The sequence below is a fragment of the Bos mutus genome, chromosome 17 (genome assembly GCF_027580195.1).
Source record: "Bos mutus isolate GX-2022 chromosome 17, NWIPB_WYAK_1.1, whole genome shotgun sequence".
Taxonomy (NCBI): Eukaryota; Metazoa; Chordata; class Mammalia; order Artiodactyla; family Bovidae; genus Bos; species Bos mutus.
In genome coordinates this window covers 608,146-635,775 of record NC_091633.1, presented here as the reverse complement: position 1 = coordinate 635,775, position 27,630 = coordinate 608,146, and the positions used below count along the sequence as shown (strand labels likewise).

At 59.3% G+C, this 27,630-nt stretch overlaps 1 protein-coding gene across 2 annotated transcripts; it reads left to right on the top strand.

Annotated features, from left to right (window-relative positions):
* The first annotated feature begins 20 nt into the window (after positions 1–20).
* SCARF2 (scavenger receptor class F member 2) lies at positions 21–11,453 on the top strand. 2 transcript variants are annotated; one of them, XM_070385702.1, is made up of 11 exons: positions 21–296; positions 5,101–5,159; positions 5,270–5,371; positions 5,533–6,052; positions 6,155–6,373; positions 6,509–6,637; positions 7,203–7,306; positions 7,380–7,497; positions 7,795–7,925; positions 8,944–9,096; positions 9,844–11,453. In XM_070385702.1, exons 1-11 carry the CDS (start codon positions 145–147, stop codon positions 10,686–10,688), a joined length of 2,532 nt encoding a protein of 843 aa, XP_070241803.1. In that variant the 5' UTR covers positions 21–144; the 3' UTR covers positions 10,689–11,453. The 2 variants fall into 2 exon arrangements, with proteins under 2 accessions (XP_070241803.1, XP_070241804.1); XM_070385703.1 differs by having other exon boundaries at positions 22–296; positions 7,810–7,925.
* Positions 11,454–27,630: the final 16,177 nt, after the last annotated feature.

Genomic DNA, 27,630 nt, shown 5'->3' with positions numbered 1-27,630 from the left:
CGGGATCAGGGAGCCGATGTGGAATTTCCTGCCCGGCCCGGCGCCCCTCCTGCCGCCCCCCGCCCGGCCGTGCACTCCGCTTCCGGCCGCTCTCGCAGCGGCCGCACCCGCGCCCGCGCCCGCCCCGCGCCTGCCCCGCGCCGCATGGAGGGCGCAGGGCCCCGGGGGGCCGGGCCGGCGCGGCGCCGGGGAGCCGGGGGGCCGTCGCTGCTGCTGCTGCTGCTCTGGCTGCTGCCCGGCCCCACGGCGCCCCAGGAGCTGAGCCCGCGCGGCCGCAACGTGTGCCGCGCACCCGGGTAGGAGCCGGCCGGGCTGGGGGAGGGGGCCGGAGGGGACGCCCGGGGCCGGGACAGGGGAGGGGGCGCCGGGGACTGCCCTGCGCGGAACGCGCGGGCCCCTCGTGCGGCCCTCCCCGACGCCGGCTCCGCTCCAGGCCGAGCCCGGGCGCCGGGCCACGACGGTGCGTCCGAGGATACCCCGGGCGAGAGGAGAGCGGAGGGCAGCGGGCGCAGGGAGGGCAGACACACGGGGTCCGAGATTTCACACCTAGAAAAGAAGGACCCTTGGGCCGGGTTGGGAGGGCCGTAAAAAGACGGGAAACGCATTCCGAGCCCGTGGCAGGGCATGTGCCAGGGCCCGGGCAGACGAGTGTGGCCGGGGCCGGGAGGGAGGGAGGCCGAGAGTCCCGCGGCGGCCTCCTCCCTGCGCCGGGGGAGCCGGGGAGGTCTCAGGCTAGTGGGAAGCACAGATTGGCGTCTTAGGAAGAGCGGACGTGGGTGGGAAGAGGGTGGTCACGGAGCAGGGCGTCGAGGAGCCTGCGCTCCGAGTGGGCCGGGAGCGGGAACAGGACAAGGGCGGGCGCCGGCCTCGGGAGGATGCGGACCCTCCCGGGTGGGATGCGGGTGCCCCAGGAGCCGGCTGGGGAAGCCCATGTGGGCCGGGCGAAGACAGGACTTGTGGGGGGCGGGGAACCGGGGCCCAGGACCGCGCACGGAGGACCAAGAGCGCGGGCCAGAAGCCGGGGGTGGCGCCGGGGTCGGAGGGCCCGGTCGGCCTGTCAGGGGCCACTGCGAGGTCAAGGGCATCTCCGCGCGGGGGCGGGGAGCCGGCGTGTGCGGGTGCTCTGGCGCGGGAGGGAGGCGCCGGGCGGGCGGCTGGAGAGGCGGCCACCGGCCCCCGGCAGTCGGGGCGCCCGGGGCCGCAGGGCCCAGGGAGGCCGCGTCCGGGGGCAGGGCGGTCGCCGCAGACAAGGGGCTGTGAGGGGCCGCGCGGGGTTTCCGAGCTCGCATCCCGAGGCGCGCAGACCCCTCCCCGCTGCCAGCCCCGCCTCCGGGGCGGGGGCCGGCCTGGCCCGCCATCTGCTTCACATCGACGCCGCCGCCGCCTCCCGGGCCTCCCGGGCCTCCCCGGCCCCAGGAATGCGGCGGCGGCGGCGGGCGGGGCTGCCTGGAGGGGGGAGGGCGCGATCGCCGCCGGCCTGTGCCTCGCCTCAGCCCTCCTTCCCCGTGGGGGTCCCTACCGGGGGGACCCGAGGGCCAGCCGGCCGCGCTCCCCCGCCCCGGACCTCCCCATTGGACGGCCCGTTCCAGTTGCCGGGAGCCTGGGCTGGGTTTCAGATCCCCAGGCCTCCGCATCCTCGTGGCCTCGGGCACATCGCTTAAGGTCTTCAGGCTGGACCCTGCTCCTGGCAAATGGGGTCGGGGGTGGACCCGCCTCGTGAAGGGGAGGGAGAGGGGATGGCCCTGGTCCTGTGTGGAGCTGGTTTCCAGGAACCACCGCCACTGGGGGCCCCACCTCCCTCCCCAGGGTCTGGACCATCTCTTCCATGACCTTCCCAAGGCTGGGCCTTTCAAAGCTCCACTAGCTGTTGCCTCTGCCTGGAGGCAGGAGGACCACGGAGGGGAGCAGCTCTGTCAGTAAAACCCCAGAGGCATTCTGTGTGCTGACCTGGCAGTGCCAGGGTACAGCTGTCCCGTGTGTGTGCGCGTGTGTGTGTGTGTGTGTGTGCATGCGTGTGTGTGTGCGCGTGTGTGCATGTGTGTGGGGGGGAGACTTACCACAAGTCATCTGACATCTGGCAAGGGCTAGGGAGGAGGTATTCAGCGGGGAGACCCAACCGGAGGTGATGAGTGAGAGAGGCCAGGGGAGAGGAGCCGGGAGCAGAGCCCGGCGGTGTCGGGGGCAGGCCCTGCCTGCTGAGGGCCTGCTGGAAGTGCGGAAGGGGCCCAGGTGGCTTGGACGGGGATGGTGGAGGAGAGACCACCCGAGCTCTGCCTGCTCCTGAGAAGACTGAGGCCCCGGAAACCCTGGGGCAAGAGGGCAGAAGGTGGGAGAGAAGCAGGCAGGATGAGGTGGTCAGGGGTGGGGGGCAGGGGACAAGTGGCCTGTCTCCCGGATCCACTTTGGGAGGTCTAGCCAGATGTTTCTCTGTGCGTCGTCTCTGGGAGGGCACGGGGTCCCAGCCTCTCAGCCTGGAAAGACAGGCCTTACCCTGAGATAGAGTCAACTTGGGGTGGGGGCTTACGTGGAGGAGGCCTCCAAGGCATTGCCAGTGTCTTGCTGGGACTTGGGGAGCCTCGTGAGGGAGCCAGAGTGGACAGAGCAGGGGGTGCAGAGGAGGGGGTGCCCGTGGCGGGGCGGGAGGAGAGCCAGGCCGTCGTGGAGTCCTGGGAGGTGTGGGGGCAGAGGGCACTGGCACAGACACTGTGCCAGACACTGGCACAGTGAGTGGGCAGTGCATTTGGGCGGGTTCAAGATCGAGGTCTGAATCAGCACAGCTCCAGCTGCAGGGACCGCGCTCTGTGGCGAGGCACCGCCTGCTTGCCTCGGGGCTGGACTGACAGGGTCCCGCCCGAGCGTTGGAGCTGCCCTGTCCCCGGCCCTCTCTCTTGACCTCTGACTTTCATTAGATCTGAGGCAGCCGGGCTGCTAGCCCGTCCCAGCCTTTTCTGCCTCCCGTCTTAGGAGGAGAGGTCCCACAGGCTCGTCCTCTACATGGGCTCTGTCCCGCCAGCGGGTGGGGTTTTTAGCTCTGTTGGGTGGGGCCTGGGTGCCAGCCACCCTGGGGGAGCTTTCTGGGGCCTATTCAGCATGGGCTGAAGTGCACACAGCAGCCTTGGGTGAGTTCTTGAGCTGTGCTTAGTCGCTCAGTCATGTCTGACTCTTTGCGACCCCATGGACTGCAGCCCGCCAGGCTCCTCTGTCCATGGGATTCTCCGGGCAAGAATACTAGTGTGGGATGCTGTGCCCTCCTTCAGGGGATCTTCCCAACCCAGGAATTGAGCCGGGGTCTCCTGCACGGCAGGCAAATTCTTTACCAGCTGAGCTACCAGGAAATTTCCTGGGTGACTTCTTTTTTTTTGGGGGGGTGACTTTTTTTTTGGTGCCAAAAGCTGGAGACGTCTCACTCTGTTAATCCTCCTGCGAAACCTCTGGGGACCCATTGTACAGGTAGAGCGGCTGGTGCTCAGAGAGGTTAAGTTCTGTGCCCAAGGTCACACAGCAAGTGGTAGACCCAGACGTCTGATGCACCTGCCTGTGGCCCTGAGGCCAGGCTCCCAAGCTGGTCACAGAGCGAGGAGGCCAGGCCATCCGGGACGGAAGGCGGGCAGTATTCCCAGGCCGTCCCAGCAGGCCATTCTGGTAGGGTCGCCTGCAGAAGGACCAGCTCCAGAGGCTCTCCATCCAGAGTCCTGGGCTCAGGCTGGCAAAAGAGGCAGGGGGTGACGGGTCTCCCCGCAGATGGGCTCCTTGGAGCCCCAGGGCAGGGCTGGGCTGGGTGGGTGGGGACGCTGGGGTCAGGAAAAGCCAGCCCTGCTGAGTGTTCCTGTCTCTGGTTTCCAGTTTCATTTGTGGAAGATAAGCTGGCCCATTCCTTGAAGTTTGGGGTTTTATGGGTCTTGTTCCCCAGGTCCCATATCTTTGGCCCGAAGGAGAATCCAGCCCTTTCCAGGAGAGGGGATTCCCTTGGGGTCCTGGGTGCCACCTGGGGTTTAGTGATCATCTCAAGCTGGGAACATGGAGGGCATCTTCTGAGGGGCCTGCTAAGGGGCAGCTCAACTTTCCTTTCCCTGACACCCCACCCACCAGGGCCATCAGGCCCCTCCCACCTCCTCCACCAACACATGGCCAGTTCTGGGTTCCCATCCTCCCCAAGACCCTCTCCTTTGCTCTCAGGTTGGACGGAGGCCGTGTGCCTTTAGGATCTGAGACTCCACAGACCTGCATTCTGAGTGTCTGTCCCTTCTCGACCTCCTTTGCCCACAGTGTGGGCACACCCCACCTCAGCCCTCATGACCCTCACCAGGGGCCATGGCTTCACTTGGGCAGGGCCACCGAACCTCTGTGTCTGCCCACCCCATCAGGCCAGGGCTCAGAGGCTGCACCACCCCAACATGGGGCACTTAGGAAGTTATCTCCTACTGTTCCTTGGAAAAGCCAAATAAAGTTGAGGTTTCATGAAACTGCACAGAGAGGACATTCCAGTGTGGCCTTCCTCTAGCCTGAGTCTCGCCCTGGTGCTCTGCAGCCCTCACTTGCACTTTCCTCACCTGGACAGACTCCCTGGGTGTCCCCTGCCCAAGCAGACCCCTCGCCAAGTCCACCTCGCTCAGAGGCTGCCTGTCTCAGCCCCAACAGGGCATCCTGATGTGCTGCCCGACCCAGCCAGTCCTGGCACTGTCTGGGTCTGAGCCCTTGACACCCATCGGGCCAGACTCCGCCCCACCCCGGGGTGCCCTAGGCTACCTCACTGGAGCAGGTCCTAGAGGCCCAGAGACTTTTGCCCCACCCCCACCTCACCACTGCCCCTCCTCAGACGCCTGGGGTCTCTTCTCAGGCCCAGCGGATGGGGGAAGAGGGCACAGATCAGGAGAGGCAAGACCCCCAAGTAGAGGGAACTGTAGAGTTCTTGGGGGTGGTCTGTGCTTTGCTGCCTCCCAGGGTTTGCTCTGGATGACTGAAATTTGTGACTTACTCGAGTCCCCCGAACCTACAGCAGCGCCTCCGATAACCACCTGTCGAGGGGAGGGTGGGGATTGCTGGAGTGGGGGGTCCCAGCGCGAGGGGCTCAGACTCAGGCGCCAGTCTCTCTGCCTGCAGCTCCCAGGAGCTCACGTGCTGCGCCGGCTGGAGGCAGCAGGGGGACGAGTGTGGGATCGGTGAGTGGGTCACCCTGGGATCGGGGCCGGGTCGGGGGCGGGGGTGCATAGAGAGGAGGAGACAAGTGCGGCGGCTGGACTGGGGACACCTCGGCCCGTCTCGTCCGCAGCTGTGTGCGAAGGCAACTCCACGTGCTCGGAGAACGAGGTGTGCGTGCGACCCGGCGAGTGCCGCTGCCGCCACGGCTACTTCGGGGCCAACTGCGACACCAGTGAGAGCGGAGCGGGGCGGGCAGGGTCCCAGAAGGGCGGGGCCTGATCGGGAGGCGGGGCGGTGAGTGGGCGGGGCCTGGTTCGGGGGCGGGGCGCCGGGAGGGAAGCTGGCAGGCTCTCTCGCCAGCGCCTGGGCCTGCCCCGGTCTCCACTCCTGCAGAGTGCCCGCGCCAGTTCTGGGGTCCCGACTGCAAGGAGCTGTGCGTCTGCCACCCGCACGGGCAGTGCGAGGACGTGACGGGCCAGTGTACCTGTCACGCGCGGCGCTGGGGCGCACGCTGCGAGCATGCGTGCCAGTGCCAGCACGGCGCGTGCCACCCGCGGAGCGGCGCGTGTCGCTGCGAGCCCGGCTGGTGGGGCCCGCAGTGCGCCAGCGCGTGCTACTGCAGCGCCACGTCGCGCTGCGACCCGCAGACGGGCGCGTGCCTGTGCCACGCGGGCTGGTGGGGCCGCAGCTGCAACAATCAGTGCGCCTGCAACACGTCGCCGTGCGAGCAGCAGAGCGGCCGCTGCCAGTGCCGGGAGCGCACGTTCGGCGCGCGCTGCGAGCGTTATTGCCAGTGCTTCCGCGGCCGCTGCCACCCGGTGGACGGCACGTGCGCGTGCGAGCCCGGCTACAGGGGCAAGTACTGCCGGGAGCCGTGCCCCGCCGGCTTCTACGGCCTGGGCTGCCGCCGCCGGTAAGCGCGGGCCCCGCCCAGGGAGGGGAGGGAGGGACAGGCCGCCGAGGGGGCGGGAGTGAGCCGGCCCGGGCCCCGCCTAGCCTCCCGTCCCTTCCCCAGATGCGGCCAGTGCAAGGGCCAGCAGCCGTGCACCGTGGCCGAGGGCCGCTGCCTGACGTGCGAGCCCGGCTGGAACGGCACCAAGTGCGACCAGCCGTGCGCCGCCGGCTTCTACGGCGAGGGCTGCGGCCGCCGATGCCCGCCGTGTCGCGACGGGCACGCCTGCAACCACGTGACCGGCAAGTGCACGCGCTGCAACGCGGGCTGGATCGGCGACCGGTGAGCGACCCGCGTGCGCCCCAGACACGCAGCCCCCCGCCGCCCTCCCTCCCCCGACCGCTCTCCGCGTTGGGCTCTGTGGGCTTCAGGGTCGTTGGCCCTGCTTCCACTGACGCCCCCTCCCCGCCTTCCGAGGTGTGAGACCAAGTGCAGCAATGGCACATACGGCGAGGACTGCGCGTTTGTGTGTGCCGACTGCGGGAGTGGCCACTGCGACTTCCAGTCCGGACGATGCCTCTGCAGCCCGGGCGTCCATGGGCCCCAGTGAGTGCCCGGGGACGAGAGGTCTGAGGAGTCAGTATCCGGCACAGGGCTCCAGCCAGACCCCAGGTGCTGCTGTATTGGCGACCATGTGGGACCCAGGCTTGGCCCTCAGCCAGCTAGGGAGCGACCAGGGGCTCTTGGGGGGCAGTTTCCTGCCCTGGTGTGGAGCCGGCGTTCAAGCCGGATCTGGCGGCCAGGTCAGCCTGTGGTCAGTGGGCTCCCCTGAGCTGATGATATGAAGTGAGCAGGGACCTCCACGTACACCCACGGGTCTGGTCCGGCAGCCTCTCTTCCCTGTACACAAGAGTCAGCCCCCGAAGTGGGCACCGCGGCCAGTGATCTCGGCCAGGCCCCCAGACTCCCCGGCGCTGGAGTGCACCCATGCATTTCCAAAACACTGATCGCCCAGGACGTGCTGGAGGTGGGGGTGGCCGCAGTCCCTAGAGAGTGGAGCCAGGGAACGCGGGGCTGGCCGGCCGCGGGGTCGAGCGCGGGAGGCGTCTCGGAGGGCAGCTCGGCGGCGTCCCCAGACCCCGCCCGCCTCCCTGACCTCGCGCTCCCGCAGCTGTAACCTGACGTGCCCGCCCGGGCTCCACGGCGTGGACTGCGCCCAGGCCTGCAGCTGCCACGAAGACTCGTGCGACCCGGTTACCGGTGCCTGCCGCCTGGGTGAGTGGGTAGGGGCCACCGGGCGGGGGCGCGGCGGTCGCTGGCCGCCGCTCTGATCGGGCGCTCCCCACAGAGACCAATCAGCGCAAGGGCGTGATGGGCGCCGGGGCGCTGCTCGCCCTGCTCCTCGGCCTGCTGCTCTCGCTGCTCGGCTGCTGCTGCGCCTGCCGCGGCAAGGACCCAGCGCGCGGGTGAGGCTTCGCGGCCGGGCCGTAGCCCGGCGCGCGTCGCGCTGGGTCTCCGGCTAGGTGCGCCTTTCCCGGCCCCGCCCCTTCGCTCAGGCCCCGCCCCGAGGGGCCGCGTACACTGTAGGCCCCGGGCCGGGTTAGCTCAGGCCCCGCTTGCCGCCCCGCCCCGCCCGGTGGCCCCGCCCCCTTTCCCGCGTCCACTGTAGGCCCCGCCCCGCCGCCGGCCCCGCCCCATGGGTGGGCACCCGCTGACTTGCCCCGCCCCTCCGGCCAAGGTACGGTCCCGCCCCCTTCGCTCAGGCCCCGCCCCCGCAGGGAGCTCTCGCTGGGGAGGAAGAAGGCGCCGCAGCGCCTGTGCGGACGCTTCAGTCGTATCAGCATGAAGCTACCCCGGATCCCGCTCCGCAGGCAGAAGCTGCCCAAGGTCGTAGGTAAGGATGACCGGGGAACACTCCCGACGCAGGCGGCTGCGGGAAGTGGGCGTGACCGGGTCAGTATAGGAATGGCGGGGCCTTGATTGTCCATGGGAGGGGCGAGGGGAGATGCGCCCAGGGCGAGGAAAGAGGGCTCTCGGATACGGGGGAGCCTGGGAGGAAGGCAGGGATGGTGGTCTGGACGTCCCGTCCCCCAGCAGTCTGCGGGAGTGAACGCACCGTCTGTCCTGGTGCGGAACCGCAGGTGGACGCGGGACCTGTGCGTGGGAATGCCCTGCCGCAAGAAGCCCCCGTCCCCGGCCCAGACTTCTGGCAGTGCCCAGGGTCTTCCCTGGAAAGGGGGCAGGCTGACCCCTGGGCCCCCACCGCTGTCAGGACGGGTCAGCTTCTGGGTTGCAGGGCATGCCGTTTTCTCTTCTCTGTCTGCACTGATTCACACTGGGGTGGAAGCTCTCTGTGTCTTTCCCACTTGTTTCCAAAGATGAAGGGGACGAGGTGATGAAGTCTCCTGGGAGGTAAAGGTGGAGACAGCTGAGAAAAGCCACGCTGGGCCCACTCAGCATGGTGGGGTCTGTGGACACGGGTGTAGGGGCTGGAGCCCACCTCCTGTTTGTGCAAGGAGGACAGGCTGGCCAGCCTCTGGGATTCCCTGTTGGCAGGGTCTACATCTGTGGAGGCTGTGCCTGGGGGTGGCAGCCTGCTGAGGTGGGCTGAGCCAAAGGGTGGCCTCTCTACTGCGCATTTGCTCTCAGAAACTGCCGCAGGGCAGGGTCTGAAGCATGGCCTGGAGGGCCTGATGGCGTCTCCCAGCCAGGTGCTCCCTCTCTTCATAACTTTCGGCCTGACCTCGGTCAGCTCCCTGGCTGCTGGGAGAGGCCTGTTGAGTTGCCTGCCCTGCTTAGAGTCTTGGGGGTACAGCTGGTTGGGTCCCTACCTCACTGTGGCAGGAGGGCTGGTGAGGGCCCTGGCTGGGGCAAGGCAGGGCCCCTGACAACTGTGCCTCCCTCCTCCCCAGTGGCCCATCATGACCTGGACAACACACTCAACTGCAGCTTCCTGGAGCCGCCCTCGGGGCTGGAGCAGCCCTCACCATCATGGTCCTCCCGGGCCTCCTTCTCCTCCTTCGATACCACAGACGAAGGCCCTGTGTACTGCGTACCCCACGAGGGTGAGTTCGCCTCCTTGGGGTGAGGACCCCTCTCGCTCTGACCCAGCAAAGGGTTCTCGCTGAAAAGATCTCTGCTCGGAGGGACAGGGAAGAAGGGCTGGTGATGCTGTTAGCTGGGGGTGGGGGACATACAGCTAAGGCTGCAGGTCAGGCTTCTGTGCTGCCCAGCACCAGACTCAGCTAGGGGTCTGGGGAGGTAGCCACAGCTGGGTTCACAGCTGGGGACACCAGGCAGAGACAAGTTTCTGGGCTGGGGGAGCAGCTGGCAAGAGGAGACAGGAAAGGGAGTCTTGGGGGTCTGGAGGCACACTTTGACGGGAAGCCTTGGCTCACAAACGTCAGGAAGCAGGCTCACTCTCTGGGCTTCTGGCCCCTCTCCTCCTGCTACCGTCCCCGTCAATGACTCTGGGCAGGTGACCAGGTGAGCCTGAGTCTTGATTGCCCTTAAGGAAGGATAAGGAATAGAGGGCCAGATGTGGTCATGGTGGCCCCGAGGCCAGGAATGGGGTGCGGGAGAGGTTCGAGGCTGAGGGGCTGCGGCCCAGGAAGGAGCCCCTTGTCCTGCCCAGGGGCTCCAAGTCTGCGGTCAGCGCGGCGAGCATGCCAGGCCCGTCTGGATGCCAGGACTCCTGAGCACCAGCAGGGAGGGAAGAGGACGGGAGGGGGCGCCGGCGGTGGCTTGCGCCTGGAAGCTGGAGGGCCAAGCTTTTCCCGCGGGCGGTGACCGGCCCTCTCTTCCCTGGTCAGAGGCGGCTGCCGAGAGCCGGGATTCGGAGGCCCCCGCCGCGGCGCCGGTGACCACGCCCGCGGAGGAGGCGGCGCCCCTCCCCCCGTCCTCCGACAGCGAGCGGTCGGCGTCCAGCGGCGACGGGCCCGGAGGGGCGCTGTATGCGCGCGTGGCCCGGCGCGAGGCCCGGCCGGCCCGGGTCCGAGACGAGGCCCGAGGCCTGTCGCTTTCGCCATCGCCCGAGCGCCGGAAGCCGCCACCACCCGACCCCGCCACCAAACCCAAGGTGTCCTGGATCCATGGCAAGCAGGGTGCCGGGGCCGCCGCCGCCGCCGCCACCGCCCCTGCGCCCTCGCCTCCACCCGCCGGCCCCGAGGCCGCTCCCAGCCCCAGCAAGAGGAAACGGACGCCCAGCGACACGTCGGCGCGGCCCCCCGGGCTGGCAGAGGAGGGGCCGGCCCTCGGGGCACCCTCCCCGCCTCGGGCTCGGGCTCGGGGCCGAGGCCCGGGCCTCCCAGAGCCCACGGACGCTGGCGGGCCCCCGCGCAGTGCGCCCGAGGCCGCCTCCATGCTGGCCGCCGAGCTGCGCGACAAGACTCGCAGCCTGGGCCGCGCCGAGGGGCCCGCGGGCATGCAGGGCCCCCGAGAGAAGCCGGCGCCTCCGCAAAAGGCCAAGCGCTCCGCGCCTCCCTCCTCTCCCGCCCGCGCGCCCCCCGCGCCTGAGGCCCTGGGGCCCGAAAAGGCGGCAGCCGGCGCGCCCGGATCCGACACCCCTCGAAAGAAAACCCCCATCCAGAAGCCGCCCCGCAAGAAGAGCCGGGAGCTGGCAGGCGAGCCGGGCCGGGTGGGCGCGCCCACGCTGTAGTAAGGGAGCCCCGTGGGCCTGCAACTTCCCCGCTTAGCAGCGCTGCTTGGCACCCCGCGCCTCGCGCCCCCGCGTCTCCCGCGGGGGCCCCAGTCTGGAGCCGCCGGGCGGGAGGCTGCATCTCGCTGGTTCAGGCCCCGCGGCCCTCCTGGACAGGACCGTGCTCGCTGCGGCAGGAAGCCCCATCCCGGTGGCTGAGGCCTGACAGGCGCTTCGCTGACCCTTCCCTTCCTACGGCCTCCCTGGGGAGGGCTCCTGTCTGCCCGCCGGGCTCTCCAAGGCCAGGGGCAGGAGGGCTCTGTCTAGAGAACACCTCCCACTGGCCCAGAGTGCCTTGGCTGGGCCGCCTTCTCACTGGCTGGGGCCAGAAGCACTTCCACCCTGGATGCCTCTCCGGTCAAGGCCTGGTGCCTCTGGCTGGAGGCTCCCTCCCTGTGACCCTGGCCAGAGGCTCCTTCCACTGGCTGAGCCCCAGGGCCTCTGGTTGATAGGAGCCTGGGGAGGAGGGCTGGTCTCTGCTCCTCAGGGGGCTTGGCTGTCCCCCACCAGTCCTTCCCAGCCCCCTCCGCTGTCGAGCTGGTTTTGATGGCCTCCCAGCACCCCACATGCCTGGGAATCCGAGGGGCGACTCCAGTGGCCTGAGGAGATGTATTTATAGGCCCCCGGCAGGGCTGCTCCCACCCCCCACCCCCGCGGGCCCCAGGATGGGCTCCTCTTGGCAGGGGCTCGGCCAAAGCTTTCCGAATAAAGTGCCTCCCCCCCATGGTCTGCCTGCTTCCTCTCTGCTGGCCCTCTGACAAGGACTTCACCCCAAGACACCTGGCCCCCCATGACCCAAGTGGCGTCTGGGAGCGCAGGTGTGGCCCCCCAGGACCACGTGGGAAGCGTGTCCTGTCCGTCTGCCCAGCCTTGATCTTTTTATCCAATGTGTTGGGCACCCACTCAGCCCACCCCCTTGCTGGTGCCGGGCAGGCGGGCAGGAACAGGTAGGGTGGTTATGAGGAAGGAGCCGGTGTGTCGCTACCCCTGCCCTGCGCCTTCCCCACCGGCCCCGAGCTCTTTGGTGTGTCTAGGGTGGGTCAGAGGCTGGGGCCAGGGGGCAGCAGGCCAGGGGCACAGCCTCCAGCTGGGCCACGTCTGGCAGTGCACAGAGCCCCGCTGTCCATCTCAATGGGCTCCCTGTCCTCAGCCGGAAACGCTCAGCCGCCAGCCTTGCCGGCCGCGGGAACTGGGGGGAGGGGGGAGCACGCCGGGCCCCCGAGCCCCGGCTGGGCCTGGAGGCAGCTCCCCACTGCCTGGCCCCAGCTGGCCCCCTCCCTGGCCTGGCCTTCTTTCTGCGGCCCCGTATTCCGTGTCTTCAGGGCTTGTGGCCCTCAGGAGGGCCTCGCAAGCGATCTTCCTGAGCTCCAGAACCTCACCTCTCTAGGTGTGCGCTGTCCCCGCCCACCTGGGCTCCTCCATCGCCCACCTCTGCCTGGCAGGCCTCTTCCCCACCCCCCGCTGCCAGCTCTTTCTGTCAGGAGATTCGGCCAAGCCGCTCCCGTCACCTCCCCACACCCGTCCTGCGGACCCTGGAACGGCCGGAGTGTGCCCGGTGCTGGCCGCTCAGGTGTCTCACCCGGCGAGCCTCTGGTCCTCTGGCCGGATGCCACCTGGAGGTCCACGTCGGTGACCTGTGCAGGGGCCGAGCCAGCTGCGTGGAGACGCCTCATGGCACGGGTGGACGTCTGGCGTGGCTCCCGTGGCCGCGGTCCCGCCTCTGGCCTGGTCGGGCCGCACGTGGAAGGCGGGCTCCCGGTCCCTGGGCATGTGGCTTCCCTCGAGCCAGCCGGGCACCCTCCCAGCCGTGGCCCCGCGCCTGGCCACAGCCTCATCCCTTCCTTTCGGCATCAGGCCATGCTGGCTGCCAGGCAAAGAACACAGCCTTAACGTTGGCTAGGAGGGGCAGAGGCCTGGCGAGGGCAGTGCACTGACCGAGGAGGATGGTGGAGGGCAGGGCCATGGGTCGGGCGGCAGTGGCTGGGCAGCCCCACTCACTGTGCCCACCCTGTTGTTCCCTGACCCCCCAACCCCTGCTCCAGCAGGTAAAATACTCCCTGGCCTGGATCAGCACGGTGTGAGGCGACCAGAGGGCTCGGGCCCCATATCTCACGTCCACCAGGCCTGCCCCGGAGCCTCTGGGTATCGGAGACCCTGAATTTCAGGAGCCCCTCTGTGTTGGCGCCTCATGCAGCAGCCCTGCCACCGGGCGCCCTGGGGGCAGATGCCGTGGCCTGGGGCACCCGGGCCAGGAAGCCCCCCGGACGGTCTAGGTAGCAGCCTGGGGAGGGAGCTGCCGGGAACCGCTCCCCCTAGCCCGACACCCACTCCCCCCTCACAGGCCTGCAGCAGCGCCAGCTCCCAGGGCAGGCGCCACAAAAGGGAACCGCGGCTGCTGGAACCTCCGTTGCCATGGGGACGGGGACCACAGGACCCACATCTGGTAGCGATTGAGGAGGAAAAATTATGAGTTGTGGAAACGCAAATATTTTCTGTAGCACAGAGCACAAAGGAGCGGGAGGAATGTGGGACTGGAGAAGGCCTTAGCCGGAGCACACGCCACACGGAGGCTGAGTACACACGCACATGCGTGCACACACGCGTGCACACACACGTTCACACAGACACACACACTGAAACGCACCTGCACCTACCCGCCAGACCAGCAGAGAGACCGAACACGCGTGCACACACGCCTGCACACACGCGTGCACACAGACACGCACTGAAATGCACCTGCATCTACAGCCAGGCCAGCAGGGAGACCGAGCGATGCCACCAGGTGCGGGACACGGAGGCGGCACGGGCGTGCGGCACACAACAGCCCCCAGCTCACAGAAGTGTCGGAGAGACACAGACCCTGCAACACACGCACACACGCACACACACACACCCCGCAGGCTCACAGGAGTACCCAGAGCGCTCAGCCCACTACACGCCAGGAGGTGGACACAGGACGATGCTGCTGAATTTATCTGTGTCGGAGGTCGCACCCCACTGCGAGCCCAGAGCCCGATCCTGAAAGGCCAAGTTGTCCTGGCACGTGCCAGACCCCTTGTCCGTTCTCGCAACTCCCTCAATCACCCGGCTTTAGAAAACGCCAGCTGCTACCTCTCCTGGTCGACGTTCCTTGTTAGCAAATGTTCCTCCTGCCACCATTGCGGGAATAAAACCGCTCGCTGACTGTCTGGTACATCTCCCCGTGCGGTCCTGCAGCCCCGACCCTTGTCTTTGGGTCCCAGTCACTCCTCCAGGTAGCACCTGGGAGCTAACACTAGCCCCAGGGAGCCCCCGGGGCCTGTGTGCCAGGGCCTCGTCTGTTGGGAGCACAGGAAGAATTTGATCTTTTTGGAGGACTCGATTTCCGGTGTCTGCTTCTTTTGGTTTCAGGGTCTGTCCATTTTGCCTGTTTGTCTTTGTGTCTGTTTTGAGCTTAAATCTATTGAGCTGGTAGCTGCCGGGAAGATGGTTTGAGGTGGCCACAGATGGAAAAAGCCACGTGGATGCCAAGGTCTCCTTAAGGACACAGAGAGGCTATGACACGGGCAGGGGCGCCCCTGACACACCCAGCAGTCGGTCCCTTTGCGGGGGCTCACGGAATGCAGGGCCCCCCCAAGAGGGCAGTGAAGCTGGCGGGTGGGGTTAGGAGAGCAGAGGTCTGAGAGACAGGCAAGGGTGTCTGCAGAGGTTGCGGCCGCCTTGGAGGACAAGCAGGAGGGCGCATGGGTTTGCAAGAGGGAGTCTGGGTGGAGGAGACATCGATGGGTCCAGTGGGGCAGGTACCCTGGGTCCTCATGGGGACAGTTGTGGTGAGTGAGGGCATCGGCAGATGAGTCCAGCTACAGGGCCGAGTCACCTGGGTCAGTCAAGAGGTTAGTTTCACATTAGCGAAGATGCTGAAACGACCCACATGTCCATCGACAGATGAATGGATAGCAAAGGAACGTCCATTCATGCAATGGGATATTACTCAGTCTTAAAAAGGGAAGAAATTCTGACACATAATACAAGGGTGAACTCTGAAGGCATCACGCTAAATGAAAATGAAATCAGCTCATCACAAAAGAACACATACTATATACTTCCGCTTACGTGAGGTATTTACAATAGATTCGCAGAGGGACAGAAAGCGGAGGGCCAGGGGCTGGGGGAGGGGGGTGGGCAGTTAGCGTTTCGTGGGGACGGAGTTTCGGTTTTACAAGATGAAAAGCGTTGTCAGGATGGCTGGTGGTGACGGCTACACAACCATGGCAGTGTACTTAATATTACTGAGCTATGCACTTAAAAAGGGTTAAGATGGTGAAGTCCATGCTGTGTCTTTTACCACACCAAAAAAAAGAAAAAGAAAAGGAAGTCAGGAGGTCAGGGCCTCACGGGGTGAGCTGTGACGCTGGGCTGAATACTGGACCTGAGGCAGCTGGTGGTCTGGGAGCCTTGGAAACACGTGACTGTGGTTGGGTCATGACTTTGGGGCTGCATGGGCAGCAGAGTGGCCCCTACTGGGTTAACCCCAGAGTCCCGCTGCACGTGTTGCAAAGTCAAAGCTACTTGGTAGAACCTGGTTTGACAGAAAAACAAAGCTTGGCCTTCATCCTACAGTTTTCATTAAGCCAGAACCCACTTCATATTCCCATGACCCATTTTTCAGAGTTTTTTTCCTCCTCACCTTGAATTACTTTTCTAAAAAAATAGTTTTTTTTAGAGCAGTTTTAGGTTCACAGCAAAATTAAGCAGAAGGGACAGAGAGTTCCCATATACCTCCTCCCCCTTGACCCTGACTATCAAAATCGTCCCCCCAAGCGGGACATTTGTTACAACTGGTGGGCCTGTAGTGACGGGCCAGCATCCTGCAGAGCCCATGGTTCCCATCGGGGTCACTGATGTACACGCTATGGGCAAATGAGCGATGACCCGTGTCCACCGCTGTAACACGGTCCAGGGCCCTAAAACCCTTCCTTCTCCCGCTCTTCAGCCCTGCCCGTCTCCCCGGGAGACCACCGCTCATTTTCTGCCTCCACAGTCGCGCCTTTTCCGGAAGGTCGCCGAGCTAGACCGGCTCCGGGCCCCAGGCGCTCGCTGCGCCCCTGCCCGCGCGTTCGGGCGCTCGCTTTGGTTGCTCGCGTGTCCTTCGCGCACCTCCCGGAGGAGGGCGCGGCGTCTCCTCGTCTGACGCGCCTTCCCGGGGGCGGGGTGCTGGGGGCTGGGACCGGGTAGGGGGCTCCCGGAGGAGGCGCGCTGCAACCCGCGGATCGGTGGGCGCGCGCGCGAGGGCGGGATCCGCGCCCGGACGCGCGCCCGCGAGGCGGTGGCGCCATCTAGCGGGGGGACCTCGGCAGCACCTGGGGCGGGGCCTGAGGCGGGGGCGGGGCCCGAGCCCAGCCGGGCCGGGGGCGGGGCCTTCACAGCCGCGGGTATGGTTACCTCCCCCGAGACCTCATGGGGACCGTGTCCACCCGCATAGGCGGAGGCCGCAGCCCGCCGCGTGCCCCGGGTGTCCACCTACTCTGCCCTCCAAGTACCGCCGGCATAGGCAGGGAGTGCGCCGCCCCTTGCAATCAAATGCGGAATTTCTGTAGCTTAAAAAATCCCTGGTGGTCCAGTGGTTAAGAATTCGCCATGCAATGCAGGGGAGGCAGTTCCATCCTGATCCCTGGTGAGGAAACTAAGATCCTGCGAGCCACGTAGAAAAAATAGAAGAAGGAAAAAAAACCCCGTAAAATTTACGTTATCTGTTGCTGTTTGAGTTGCTCAGTTGTGTCTGACTCTTTGCAACCCCATGGACTGCAGTACGCTGGCCTCCCTGTCCATCACCAACTCCCAGAGCTTGCTCAAACTCGTGTCCATCGAGTCGGTGATGCCATCCAACCATTTCATCCCCTTTGATCCCCTTCTCCTCCTGTCCTCAATCTTTCCCAGCATCAGTCTTTTCCAATGAGTTGGCTCTTAGCATCAGATGGCCAAAATATTGGATCTTCAGCTTCAGCATCAGTCCTTTCAATGAACACCCAGGACTGATCTCCTTTAGAATGGACTGGTTTGATCTCCTTGCAGTCCAAGGGACTCTCAAGAGTCTTCTCCAACACCACAGTTCAAAAGCATCAATTCTTCAGCGCTCAGCCTTCTTCACAGTCCAACTCTCACATCCATACATGACCACTGGAAAACCGTAGCTTTGACTATACAGAGCTTTGTCAGCAAAATGATGTCACAGCTTTCTGTATTTTATCGTAATTACTGTATGACACAGATGTGACTGTGAGTGGAGGCTGGCAGCTGCAGGAATGAGGCCTCTGTGGAATATATTAGCGCAATAGTAACAACAGAATTCTGGCCAGTGGATCACTGCCTGCTGGGGCCACTGTGGCTGTTGGGACCGGGCCTCACCTGACACCGGTTCAGGTCACAGCAGTTCACCACAAGATGCCATTCATCCTTTCTCGGTTGAAAACTAGGCCACATTGGACTGTTCACTAGAGAAAGAGGGGGGATCATCACCCCTTCTCTTCACATCTGGTGTAACGGATCTCCCTTAACCAGCACCCTGGCCCCAACTCCCCGCTCCCAGCCTGAACGCAGGCTTCTTATTGCCTTGCTCTGACCCTGACTAGCACCCAGATGCCGTGGCTCATCTCAGGCTCAGGGAGGGGCCCGCCACTCCCCGGGACAGGCCCGCTGCCCGCCTGTCACCTTCCGGCTCTGCCTGTGGCGCCCTCCACCGAACCGTCAAGGGGCACGTGGAGGTGGCCTGGCTGCTGCCCTCCTGCTCCCACCGTCTGTCACTCCTGGCTCTGGACACGAAGGTAGGAGAGTGTCACTCCCGAGCAGCGCCGTGGGAAAACCTATGGCCCCTGCAGTTTATCATTCAAGGTGGGAATTGCTTTTTCTGCCAATTACAGAAGTAACGTGTCTGTCATTTTAATACTTCAGAACAGGACTCATCACCTAGAAGTCCAGTGCGTATATCAGGGTGTCCTCATGGGTTCCGTCCTGGCCCCCACCCCACTTCATTCTTCATTTCTCGTTCTGTTTTTGAGTGAGCAGGAGACTGGCCCCACAGGCGAAGCTGAGCTCAGGCCCCTCCCACTCTGGAGCACGACCAAGGCCCGGTCTCAGCGCTCGTTTCCCCGAGAAGCCAGAGTGATGTCTGGGGCTCACCGCTGGGCAGCCCGGCTGGCGGCACCCCCAGTCCACACCCCTGATCGTTAGCGCACCGCTGCCGAACGGGGTTTATCCCAGAAACACAAAGACGATGGGGTGATTGAAAACCTATTCACAGTCCAGCTGCATCTCCACAAGGAGACAAACCCGCAGCCGTTTCTGGGGCTGCCGAGGGGTTTGCTCAGTTCAGCGTTCAGCAGCGGTTTTCCAGAGACTTAGCTAACTAGGCTCATAGAGGGAGTTTATTGACCTATTTATCATTTAAGTTTTATCGAGACAATTGTAGGTTCTCGTGCATTTTCAGAGGTGTCTTTCTTTATTCCTGGTGGTGGGGGGCTGCTTCGCGGGCTCCTCTCCACCTGCCTGTCGCTGCGGTGGCGTCCCTTGCTGAGAAGCACGGGCTCCGGGCGCAGGCTCGGTACTTGTGGCGCACACGCTTAGTTGCTCCATGGCGTGTGGGATCTTCCTGGATCAGGGATTGAGCCTGTGATCCCTGCATTGGTATCTCCTGCATTGGCAGGTGGATTCTTTACCGCCGAGCCAGCAGGGAAGCCCAAAGATAGTCTATTAACAGGGTAAAAATCAGTCTTGGCCAATGGTCGGCATATTCACAGATACTGAATATCTGTCACCCTTGAGTCGGGATGGAGACCTGAGCCCATGGGTAGTCAGCCAAGTTCGTCCCACCGGCCGACACGGAGCCACGTGGGCTTAAGACGTGTGCGTCCTCCAGGTGCCACGGAGCCTGAACAAGTTTGCCCGAGTTTTTTTCTAGGCATCTGGAGTCAGCTGCGTCTAGTTTGGGCTGAGCTGGTTAAGCCCAGCTGGGACCTCCCACCACACCCATCAGCTGCGCCTGCCCGTCCCCCACGGCCAGCCCCACGTGCCCCACGCCAGGACTGTGCTGCTCCTTCGTCGTGCAAGCACCCTGGCCCTGGCCTTTGGGGAGGCGGCTCTGGCTGGTTCTCCTTGCTGCGGCAAAGCTCAGCAGCTCAGCTTCCAAGGAACTAAAGTGGCCGGCGGGGAGCTGAGTCCAGACGGACCTTCTGCTGAGGCTCGTCCGAGGCCGGTACCGAGAGGCCATGGCCGAGTCTGGGCACCGGCCTGGACCCTTTGCTCCAGGACTGCCCCGGGCCTTCTCAGCGGGTGCTGAGACCTTGCTTGCTTAGTTTTGTTTTGCAGCAAAGAGATGGTTTGGTTTGGGGGGATTGGGGTTTGGAAGATGCTTTTGGGTGAATATGGGCTTCCCTAGTGGCTCAGCAGTAAAGAATCTGCCTCAATGATACAGGTTCGATCCCTGGGTCGGGAAGATCCCCTGGAGGAGGGCACGGCAACCCACTCCAGTATTCTTGCCTGGGACATCCCATGGGCAGAGGAGTCTGGTGGGCTGCCATCCATGGGGTCACAAAGAGTCAGACACGACTTAGCCACTGAAACAGCAACAATAAACAATCCCTGAGTCAGGCGCTCTACTTGCTACTGTATCGGATCTGAAGGAGGTCTTTTTTTTGCATAATGTGAGCGTTGGCTTTCAAATGGGGAGATCCAGATACAAGAGTTAAGCCACACAAGTCGGACTTCCCTGGTGATCCTAAAGAGTGCGCCTGCCAACGCGGGGGACACGGTGGGAAGATTCCACCAGCCTCGGGCAGCTCAGCCCGGCCGCCACAGCCACTGAGCCTGCACACCGTGAAACCCACGCTCCGCAGCAAGAGAAGCCAACCGCCCCAAGCAGCCCATGCACAGCTAGAGAGTAGCCCCGCTCTCAACCAGAGAAAGCCCGAGACCCAGCACGGCCAAAAGAGAACAGTTAAGCCACACAAGGACAGTTGGGCAGCACTTCCTGGGGATTGAGCAAGTCTCTCCCCACCCCCGGATTGGGAGAAATCCTGGCAACATGACTGTCAACCTTTGTTACACACGTGGGTCTTGAACATACAGGGCAGAGCTGCTTCGGGGGCAGGGACGCCCTCGCCAGGGTGGCCGCTCTCGCCAGGACACGACCTGCGATGACCGGGTTCTGCTGCACGTGGATTCCCAACTTCCGAGTTGTACCAAACCCCTTTGGAGAGATGGGTTCATTTGTGTCATATGTTAGGTTTCCCATAAATGATATCATGTGCTACTTGTCTGTCTTTTCTTTTGATTAATGGCTATTTATTTTGGGAGCTCTGGGTCTTGGTTGCTGTGTGCAGGCTGTCTCTAGTTGGGGCACGTGGACTTCTCACTGCAGTGACTTCTCGTTGCGAAGCACAGGCTCCAGGGGCCGGGGCTTCGGCAGCTGTAGCTCGTGGGCTCTAGAGCACTGGCTCAGCAGTTGTGGCAGACAGGCTTAGTTGCTCCACACACGAGGGATCTTCCTGGGCCAGGGATTGAACCTGTGTCTCCTGCATTGGCAGGCAGATTCTCACCACTGCACCATCAGGGAGCCCAGATATTTATTTTTTTCTTTCTGGCTTACTTCACTTAGTATGATAATCTCCAGTTGCACATCAGTTCAGTTCAGTCGCTCAGTCGTGTCCGATTCTTTGCGACCCCATGAACCGCAGCACACCAGGCCTCCCTGTCCATCACCAACTCCCGGAGTTCCCTCAAACCCATGTCCATTGAGTTGGTGATGCCATCCAACCATCTCATCCTCTGTCGTCCCCTTCTCCTCCTGCCCTCAATCTTTCCTAGCATCAGGGTCTTTTCAAATGAGTCAGCTCTTCACATCAGGTGGCCAAAGTATTAGAGTTTCAGCTTCAACATAAGTCCTTCCAGTGAACACCCAGGACTGATCTCCTTTAGGATGGACTGATTGGATCTCCTTGCAGTCCAAGGGACTCACAACAGTCTTCTCCAACACCACAATTCAAAAGCATCAATTCTTCGACGCTCAGCTTTCTTTATAGTCCAACTCTCACATCCATACATGACCATTGGAAAAACCATAGCCTTGACTAGACGGACCTTTTTTTGGCAAAGTAATGTCTCTGCTTTTCAATATGCTGTCTAGGTTGGTCATAACTTTCCTTCCAAGGAGTAAGCATCTTTTAATTTCATGGCTGCAATCACCATCTGCAGTGATTTTTGAGCCCCAAAAATAAAGTCTGACACTGTTTCCACTGTTTCCCCATCTATTTGCCATGAAGTGATGGGACTGGATGCCATGATCATAGTTTTCTGAATGTTGCGCTTTAAGCCAACTTTTTCACTCTCCTCTTTCACTTTCATCAAGAGGCTCTTTAGTTCCTCTTCACTTTTTGCCATAAAAGTGGTGTCATCTGCATATCTGAGGTTATTGATATTTCTCCGGGCAATCTTGATTCCAGCTTGTGCTTCCTCCAGCCCAGCGTTTCTCATGATGTACTCTGCATATAAGTTAAATAAGCAGGGTGACAATATACAGCCTTGACATACTCCTTTTCCTATTTGGAACCAGTCTGTTGTTCCATGTTCAGTTCTAACTGTTGCTTCCTGACCTGCATACAGGTTTCTCAAGAGGCAGGTCAGGTGGTCTGGTATTCCCATCTCTTTCAGAATTTTCCACAGTTTATTGTGATCCACACAGTCAAAGGCTTTGGCATAGTCAATAAAGCAGAAATAGATGTTTTTCTGGAACTCTCTTGCCTTTTCCATGATCCAGTGGATGTTGGCAATTTGGTCTCTGGTTCCTCTGCCTTTTCTAAAACCAGCTTGAACATCTGGAAGTTCACAGTTCACGTATTGCTGAAGCCTGGCTTGGAGGATTTTGAGCATTACTTTACTAGCGTGTGAGATGAGTGCAATTGTGTGGTAGTTTGAGCATTCTTTGGCATTGCCTTTCTTTGGGATTGCAATGAAAACTGACCTTTTCCAGTCCTGTGGCCACTGCTGCGTTTTCCAAATTGGCTGGCATATTGAGTGCAGCACTTTCACAGCATCGTCTTTCAGGATTTGAAATCGCTCCACTGGGATTCCATCACCTCCACTAGCTTTGTTCGTAGTGATGCTTCCTAAGGCCCACTTGCCTTCACATTGCAGGGTGTCTGGCTGTAGGGGAGTTGCACATGTGTCCCTGCAAACACCATTCTTTCTTTCTTTTTGTGCTTTGGCTGCGCCACATGACACGCAGGAGCTTAGTTCCCCGACCAAGGATCACACCCAGGCCCCGTGCTGTGCAACTGTCAAGTCCTGACCACTGGACACTGGAAAATGCCTGTGATTTCATTCTTTTTCATGGGCTTTCCTTGTGGCTCAGCCGATAAACAATCCGCTTGAAATGTGGGAGACCTGGGTTAGATCCCTGGGTTGGGAAGGTCCCCTGGAGAAGGGAAAGGCTACCCACTCCAGTACTCGGCCCTGGAGAATCCCAAGGACTGTGTAGTCCGCAGGGGTCACAAAGAGCTGAGACGACTGACGACTTTGAGTCTCACACGGCTCAGGATATTCCGTCGTGTGTGTGCACCACACCCTCTTTGCGCATCCCTGTGCTGGTGAGCATTTCGGTTGCTGCTGTGTCTTTCTGCTGTAAACAGTGCTGCAGTGTCCATCGGGGTGCGTGTGTATTTTTGTGTTACGGTTTTGTCTGGGTATACGCCAGGAATGGGATTGCTAGATCATGCGGCAGCTCCATTTCTTGAGGCCCCCCCGTCCTATTTCCCGTGGTGCTGCGCCGCTGTGCCTCCGCCAGCCCTGTGGGAGGGCTCCCTTTCCCCCACAGCCTCCCGCATCTGCCGTCTGGGGACTGTGTGCCGGCCGTCCTGACTGGCGGGGGCGGGGCTTAATTGGAGTTTCGATTTGCAGTTCTCTCGTAGTTCATCTGCCTGTTGGCCATCCGTAGGTCTTCTTTGAAGAAATGTCATTTGAGTCTTCTGCCCAGTTTTTGATTGGGTTGTCTGGTTTTTGTTGTTGTTCCTGAGCTGTATGAGCCGTTTATATATTTTGGAGATTAAGCCCTCGTCAGTCACGTCATTTGCAAATGTTTCTTGCAGTCCGTACGTTGTCTTTTCGTCTTGTTTATGATTTCCTTTGCTGTGCAAAAGCTTGTGTGTTTGACTAGGCCCCATTTATTTATTTTTACTTTTGTTATTATCTGTTGCCTTGGGAGACCCTGACCTAAGGAAACATTGGTATGATTTATGTCCGAGAATGTTATGCCCATGCTCTCTCCTAGGAGTTTAATAGCGTCGTATCTTACGGTTAAGTCTTTAAGTTATTTGAGTTCATTTTTGTGCCTGGTGTAAGGGTGTGTTTGATTTCCACGCGGCTGCCAACTTTCCCCGCGTCACTTGCTGAACGGACAGTCATTTTCCCGTTTTATACCCTGGCCTCCTTTGTTGAAAATTAATTGCCCGTGGATGTGTGGGTTTATTCCGGACTCTCTGTTCTGCTCATGTGTGTGTCTGTCTCTCTGCCACTGCCACACGGCTTTGACGGGTTTTGTACTATTATCTGAGCTTTTGGAGGGTTATGGCTCCTACTTTCTTTTTTTCCCCTCTGAGACTTGCTTAGGCAATCCTTGGTCTTTGATGGTTTCATATAGAGTTTTGGTTACTTTGTTTCGTGAAGTTTTCATGGGAAATTTTATAGGGATCAAACTGAATCTGTAGATTTCTTTGCATTGTTCAGTCGTTAAGTCACATCTGACTCTCTGCGACCCCATGGACTGCAGCACACCAGGCTTTCCTGTCCTTCACTATCTCCCTGAGTTTTCTCAAACTCACGTCCATTGAGTCGGTGATGCCATCCAGCCTCTCATCCTCTGTCGTCGCCCTCTGCTCCTGCCTTCAATCTTTCCCATCACCAGGGTCTTTGCCAATGAGTCCTTCGCATTGGGTGGCCAAAGTATTGGAGTTTCAGCTTCAGCATCAGTCCTTCCAGTGAATATTCAGGACTGATTTCCTTTAGGATGGACTGGTTTGATCTCCTTGCAGTCCAAGGGACTCTCAAGAATCTTCTCCAACACCACAGTTAAAAGCATCAGTTCTTTGACACAGAGCCTTCTTAATGATCTAGCTCTCACATCCATACATGACTAATGGAAAAACCACAGCTTTGACTAAACAGACCTTTGTTGACAAGTTGATGTCTCAGCTTTTTCATATTCTGTCAAGTTTCTCATAACGTTTCTTCCAAGGAGCAAGCTTCTTTTAATTTCATGGCTGCAGTCACTGTCCGCATTGATTTTGGAACCCATGAAAATAAAATCAGTCACTGTTCCCACTTTTTCCCCATCTGTTTGCCATGAAGTGATGGGACCAGATACCATGATCTTCGTTTTTTGAATATTGCGTTTTAAGCCAGCGCTTTCACTCTCCTCTTTCACCTTCATCAAGAGGCTCTTTAGTTCCTCTTGGCTTTCTTCCAATAGAGTTATCATCTGTAAAATGCATCATCAACCTCTATCATCGGAGATTATAATATTTTTCCTGGAAATTTTACTTCCACCGTGGGCTTCCCCCAGCACACTTTTCACATGATGTCCTCTGCATGTAAGTTAAATAATCAGGGTCACGGTACACAGACTTGTCATACTGTTTTCCCAATTGTGAACCAGTCTGTTGTTCCATGTCCAGTTCCAACTGCTGCTGCTTGCCCTGCATACAGATTTCTCAGGAGGAAGGTCAGGCAGTCTGGTATATCCATCTCTTTAAGAGTATCCCACAGCTTGTTGTGATCCACACAGTTAAAGGCTTTAGTGATGTCAATGAAGCAGATGTAGATGTTCTTCTGGAACTCTCTTGCTTTTTCTGTGATCCAGCAGATGTTGGCAATTTGATCTCTGGTTTCTCTGCCTTTTCTAGATCCAACTTGTCCATCTGAAAGTTCTTGGTTCACTTACTACTGAAGCCTGGCTTGAAGGATTTTCAGCATAATCTTGCTAGCATGGGAAATGACTGCAATTGTATGGTAATTTGAGCATTCTTTGACATTGCCCTTCTTTGGGATTGGAATGAAAACTGACCTTTTCCAGTCCTGTGACCACTGCTGAGTTCTTCAAAAGTGCTGGCATATTGAGTGCAGCACTTTCACAGCATCATCTTTTAGGATTTGAAATAGCTCAGCTGGAATTCCATCACTTCCACCAACTTTGTTTATAATAATGCTTTCTAGGGACTCTTGACTTTAAACTCCAGGATGTCTGGCTCTAGGTGAGTGACCACACCATTGGGATTATCTGGGTCATTAAGAGCTCTTCTGTATAGTTCTTCTGTGTATTCTTGCCCCCTCTTCTTAATATCTTCTGCTTCTGTTTGGTCCATACCATTTCTGTCCTTTATCGAGCCCATCTTTGCATGAAATGTTCCCTTGGCATCTCTAATTTTCTTGAAGAGATCTCTAGTCTTTCCCATTCTGTTGTTTTCCTCTATTTCTTTGCACTGATCGCTGAGGAAGGCTTTCTTATCTCTCCTTGCTCTTCTTTGGAACTCTGCGCTCAGATGAATATATCTTCCCTTTTCTCCTTTGCCTTTTGCCTCTCTGCTTTTCTCAGCTATCTGTAAGGCCTCCTCTCAGCCACTTTGCCTTCTTGGATTTCTTCTTCTTGGGCATGGTTTTGGTCACCATCTCCTGAACAATGTTGCGAACCTCCGTCCATAGTTCTTCAGGCGCTCTGTCTATCACGCCTAGTCCCTTGAATCTATTTGTCACCTCCACTGTATAATCACGAGGGGTCTGATTTAGGTCATACCTGTGCTGCACTCAATATGCCAGCAAATTTGGAAAACGCAGCAGTGGCCACAGGACTGGAAAAGGTCAGTTTTCATTGCAATCCCAAAGAAAGGCAATGCCAAACAATGCTCAAACTACCGCACAATTGCACTCATCTCACACGCTAGTAAAGTAATGCTCAAAATTCTCCAGCCAGGCTTCAGCAATACGTGAACCATGAACTTCCTGATGTTCAAGCTGGTTTTAGAAAAGGCAGAAGAACCAGAGATAAAATTGCCAACATCCACTGGATCATGGAAAAAGCAAGAGCGTTCCAGAAAAACATCTATTTCTGCTTTATTGACTATGCCAAAGCCTTTGACTGTGTGGATCACAAGAAACTATGGAAAATTCTTCAAAAGATGGGAATACCAGACCACCTGACCTGCCTCTTGAGAAATTTGTATGCAGATCAGGAAGCAACAGTTAGAACTGGACATGGAACAACAGACTGGTTCCAAATAGGAAAAGGAGTTCGTCAAGGCTGTATATTGTCACCCTGCTCATTTAACTTCTATGCAGAGTACATCATGAGAAACGCTGGGCTGGAGGAAGCACAAGCTGGAATCAAGATTGCCCGGAGAAATATCAATAACCTCAGATATGCACATGACACCATCCTTATGGCAGAAAGTGAAGAGGAACTAAAAAGCCTCTTGATGAAAGTGAAAGAGGAGAGTGAAAAAGTTGGCTTAAAACTCAACATTCAGAAAATGAGGATCATGGGATCTGGTCCCATCACTTCATGGGAAATAGATGGGGAAACAGTGGAAACAGTGTCAGACTTTATTTTTTGGGCTCCAAAATCACTGCATATGGTGACTGCAGCCATGAAATTAAAAGATGCTTACTCCTTGGAAGAAAAGTTATGACCAACCTAGATAGCATATTGAAAAGCTGAGACATTACTTTGCCAAGAAAGGTCCGTCTAGTCAAGGCTATGGTTTTTCCAGTAGTCATGTATGGATTTGAGAGTTGGACTGTGAAGAAAGCTGAGCACCGAAGAATTGATGCTTTTGAACTGTGGTGTTGGAGAAGACTCTTGTGAGTCCCTTGGACTGCAAGGAAATCCAACCAGTCCATTCTGAAGGAGATCAGCCCTGGATTTCTTCGGAAGGAATGATGCTGAAGCTGAAACTCCAGTACTTTGGCCACCTCATGAGAAGAGTTGACTCATTGGAAAAGACTCTGATGCTGGGAGGGATTGGGGGCAGGAGGAGAAGGGGACAACAGAGGATGAGATGGCTGGATGGCATCACCGACTCAATGGACATGAGTCTGGGTGAACTCCGGGAGTTGGTGATGGACAGGAAGGCCTGGTGTGCTGCGATTCATGGGGTTGCAAAAAGTCAGACTCAACTGATCGACTGAACTGAACTGAACTGAATGGTCTGGTGGTTTAACCTACTTTCTTCAAGTTGGGCCTGAACTTTGCAATAAAGAGCTGATGATCTGAGCCACAGTCAGCTCCTGGTCTTGTTTTCGATGACTCTCTAGAGCCTTTCCATCTTCGGCTGCAAAGAATATAATCAGTCTGGTTTCGGTACTGACAATCTGATGATGTCCACGTGTAGAGTCGTCTCTTGTGTTGCTGAGGGCGTTTGCTATGAACAGTGCATTCTCTAGGCAGAACTCTGATAGCCTCCTCCCTGCTCATTTTGTACTCCAAGGTCAAACTCGCCTGTTACTCCAGGTATCTCTTGACTTCCTAATTTTGCATTCCAGTCCCCTGTGATGAAAATGACATCTTTCGTTGTTTGTTTTTGGTGTTAGTTCTCGGAGGTCTTGGAGGTCTTCATAGAATCGTTCAACTTCATGTTCTTCGGCCATGGTGGTTGGGGCATAGACTTGGATTACTGTGATGTTGAATGATTTGTCTTGGAAATGAACTGAGATCATTCTGTCATGTTTTAGATTGCACCCAAGTACTGCATTTCAGACTTTTTTGTTTACTATGAGGGCTATTCCATTTCTTCTAAGAGATTCTTGCCCACAGTAGTAGATACGATGGTCATCTGAATTCAATTCACCCAATACCAAACATTTCACTTCACTGATTCCTAAGAGGTTG

Excerpts from the sequence above, each read along its gene's own strand:
- SCARF2 (XM_070385702.1), top strand. The coding sequence starts at position 145 with ATGGAGGGCGCAGGGCCCCGGGGGGCCGGGCCGGCGCGGCGCCGGGGA. Across the intron at positions 6,638-7,202 it reads CCGGGCGTCCATGGGCCCCA|CTGTAACCTGACGTGCCCGC; the intron begins GTGAGTGCCCGG and ends GCGCTCCCGCAG. Across the intron at positions 9,097-9,843 it reads GTACTGCGTACCCCACGAGG|AGGCGGCTGCCGAGAGCCGG; the intron begins GTGAGTTCGCCT and ends TTCCCTGGTCAG.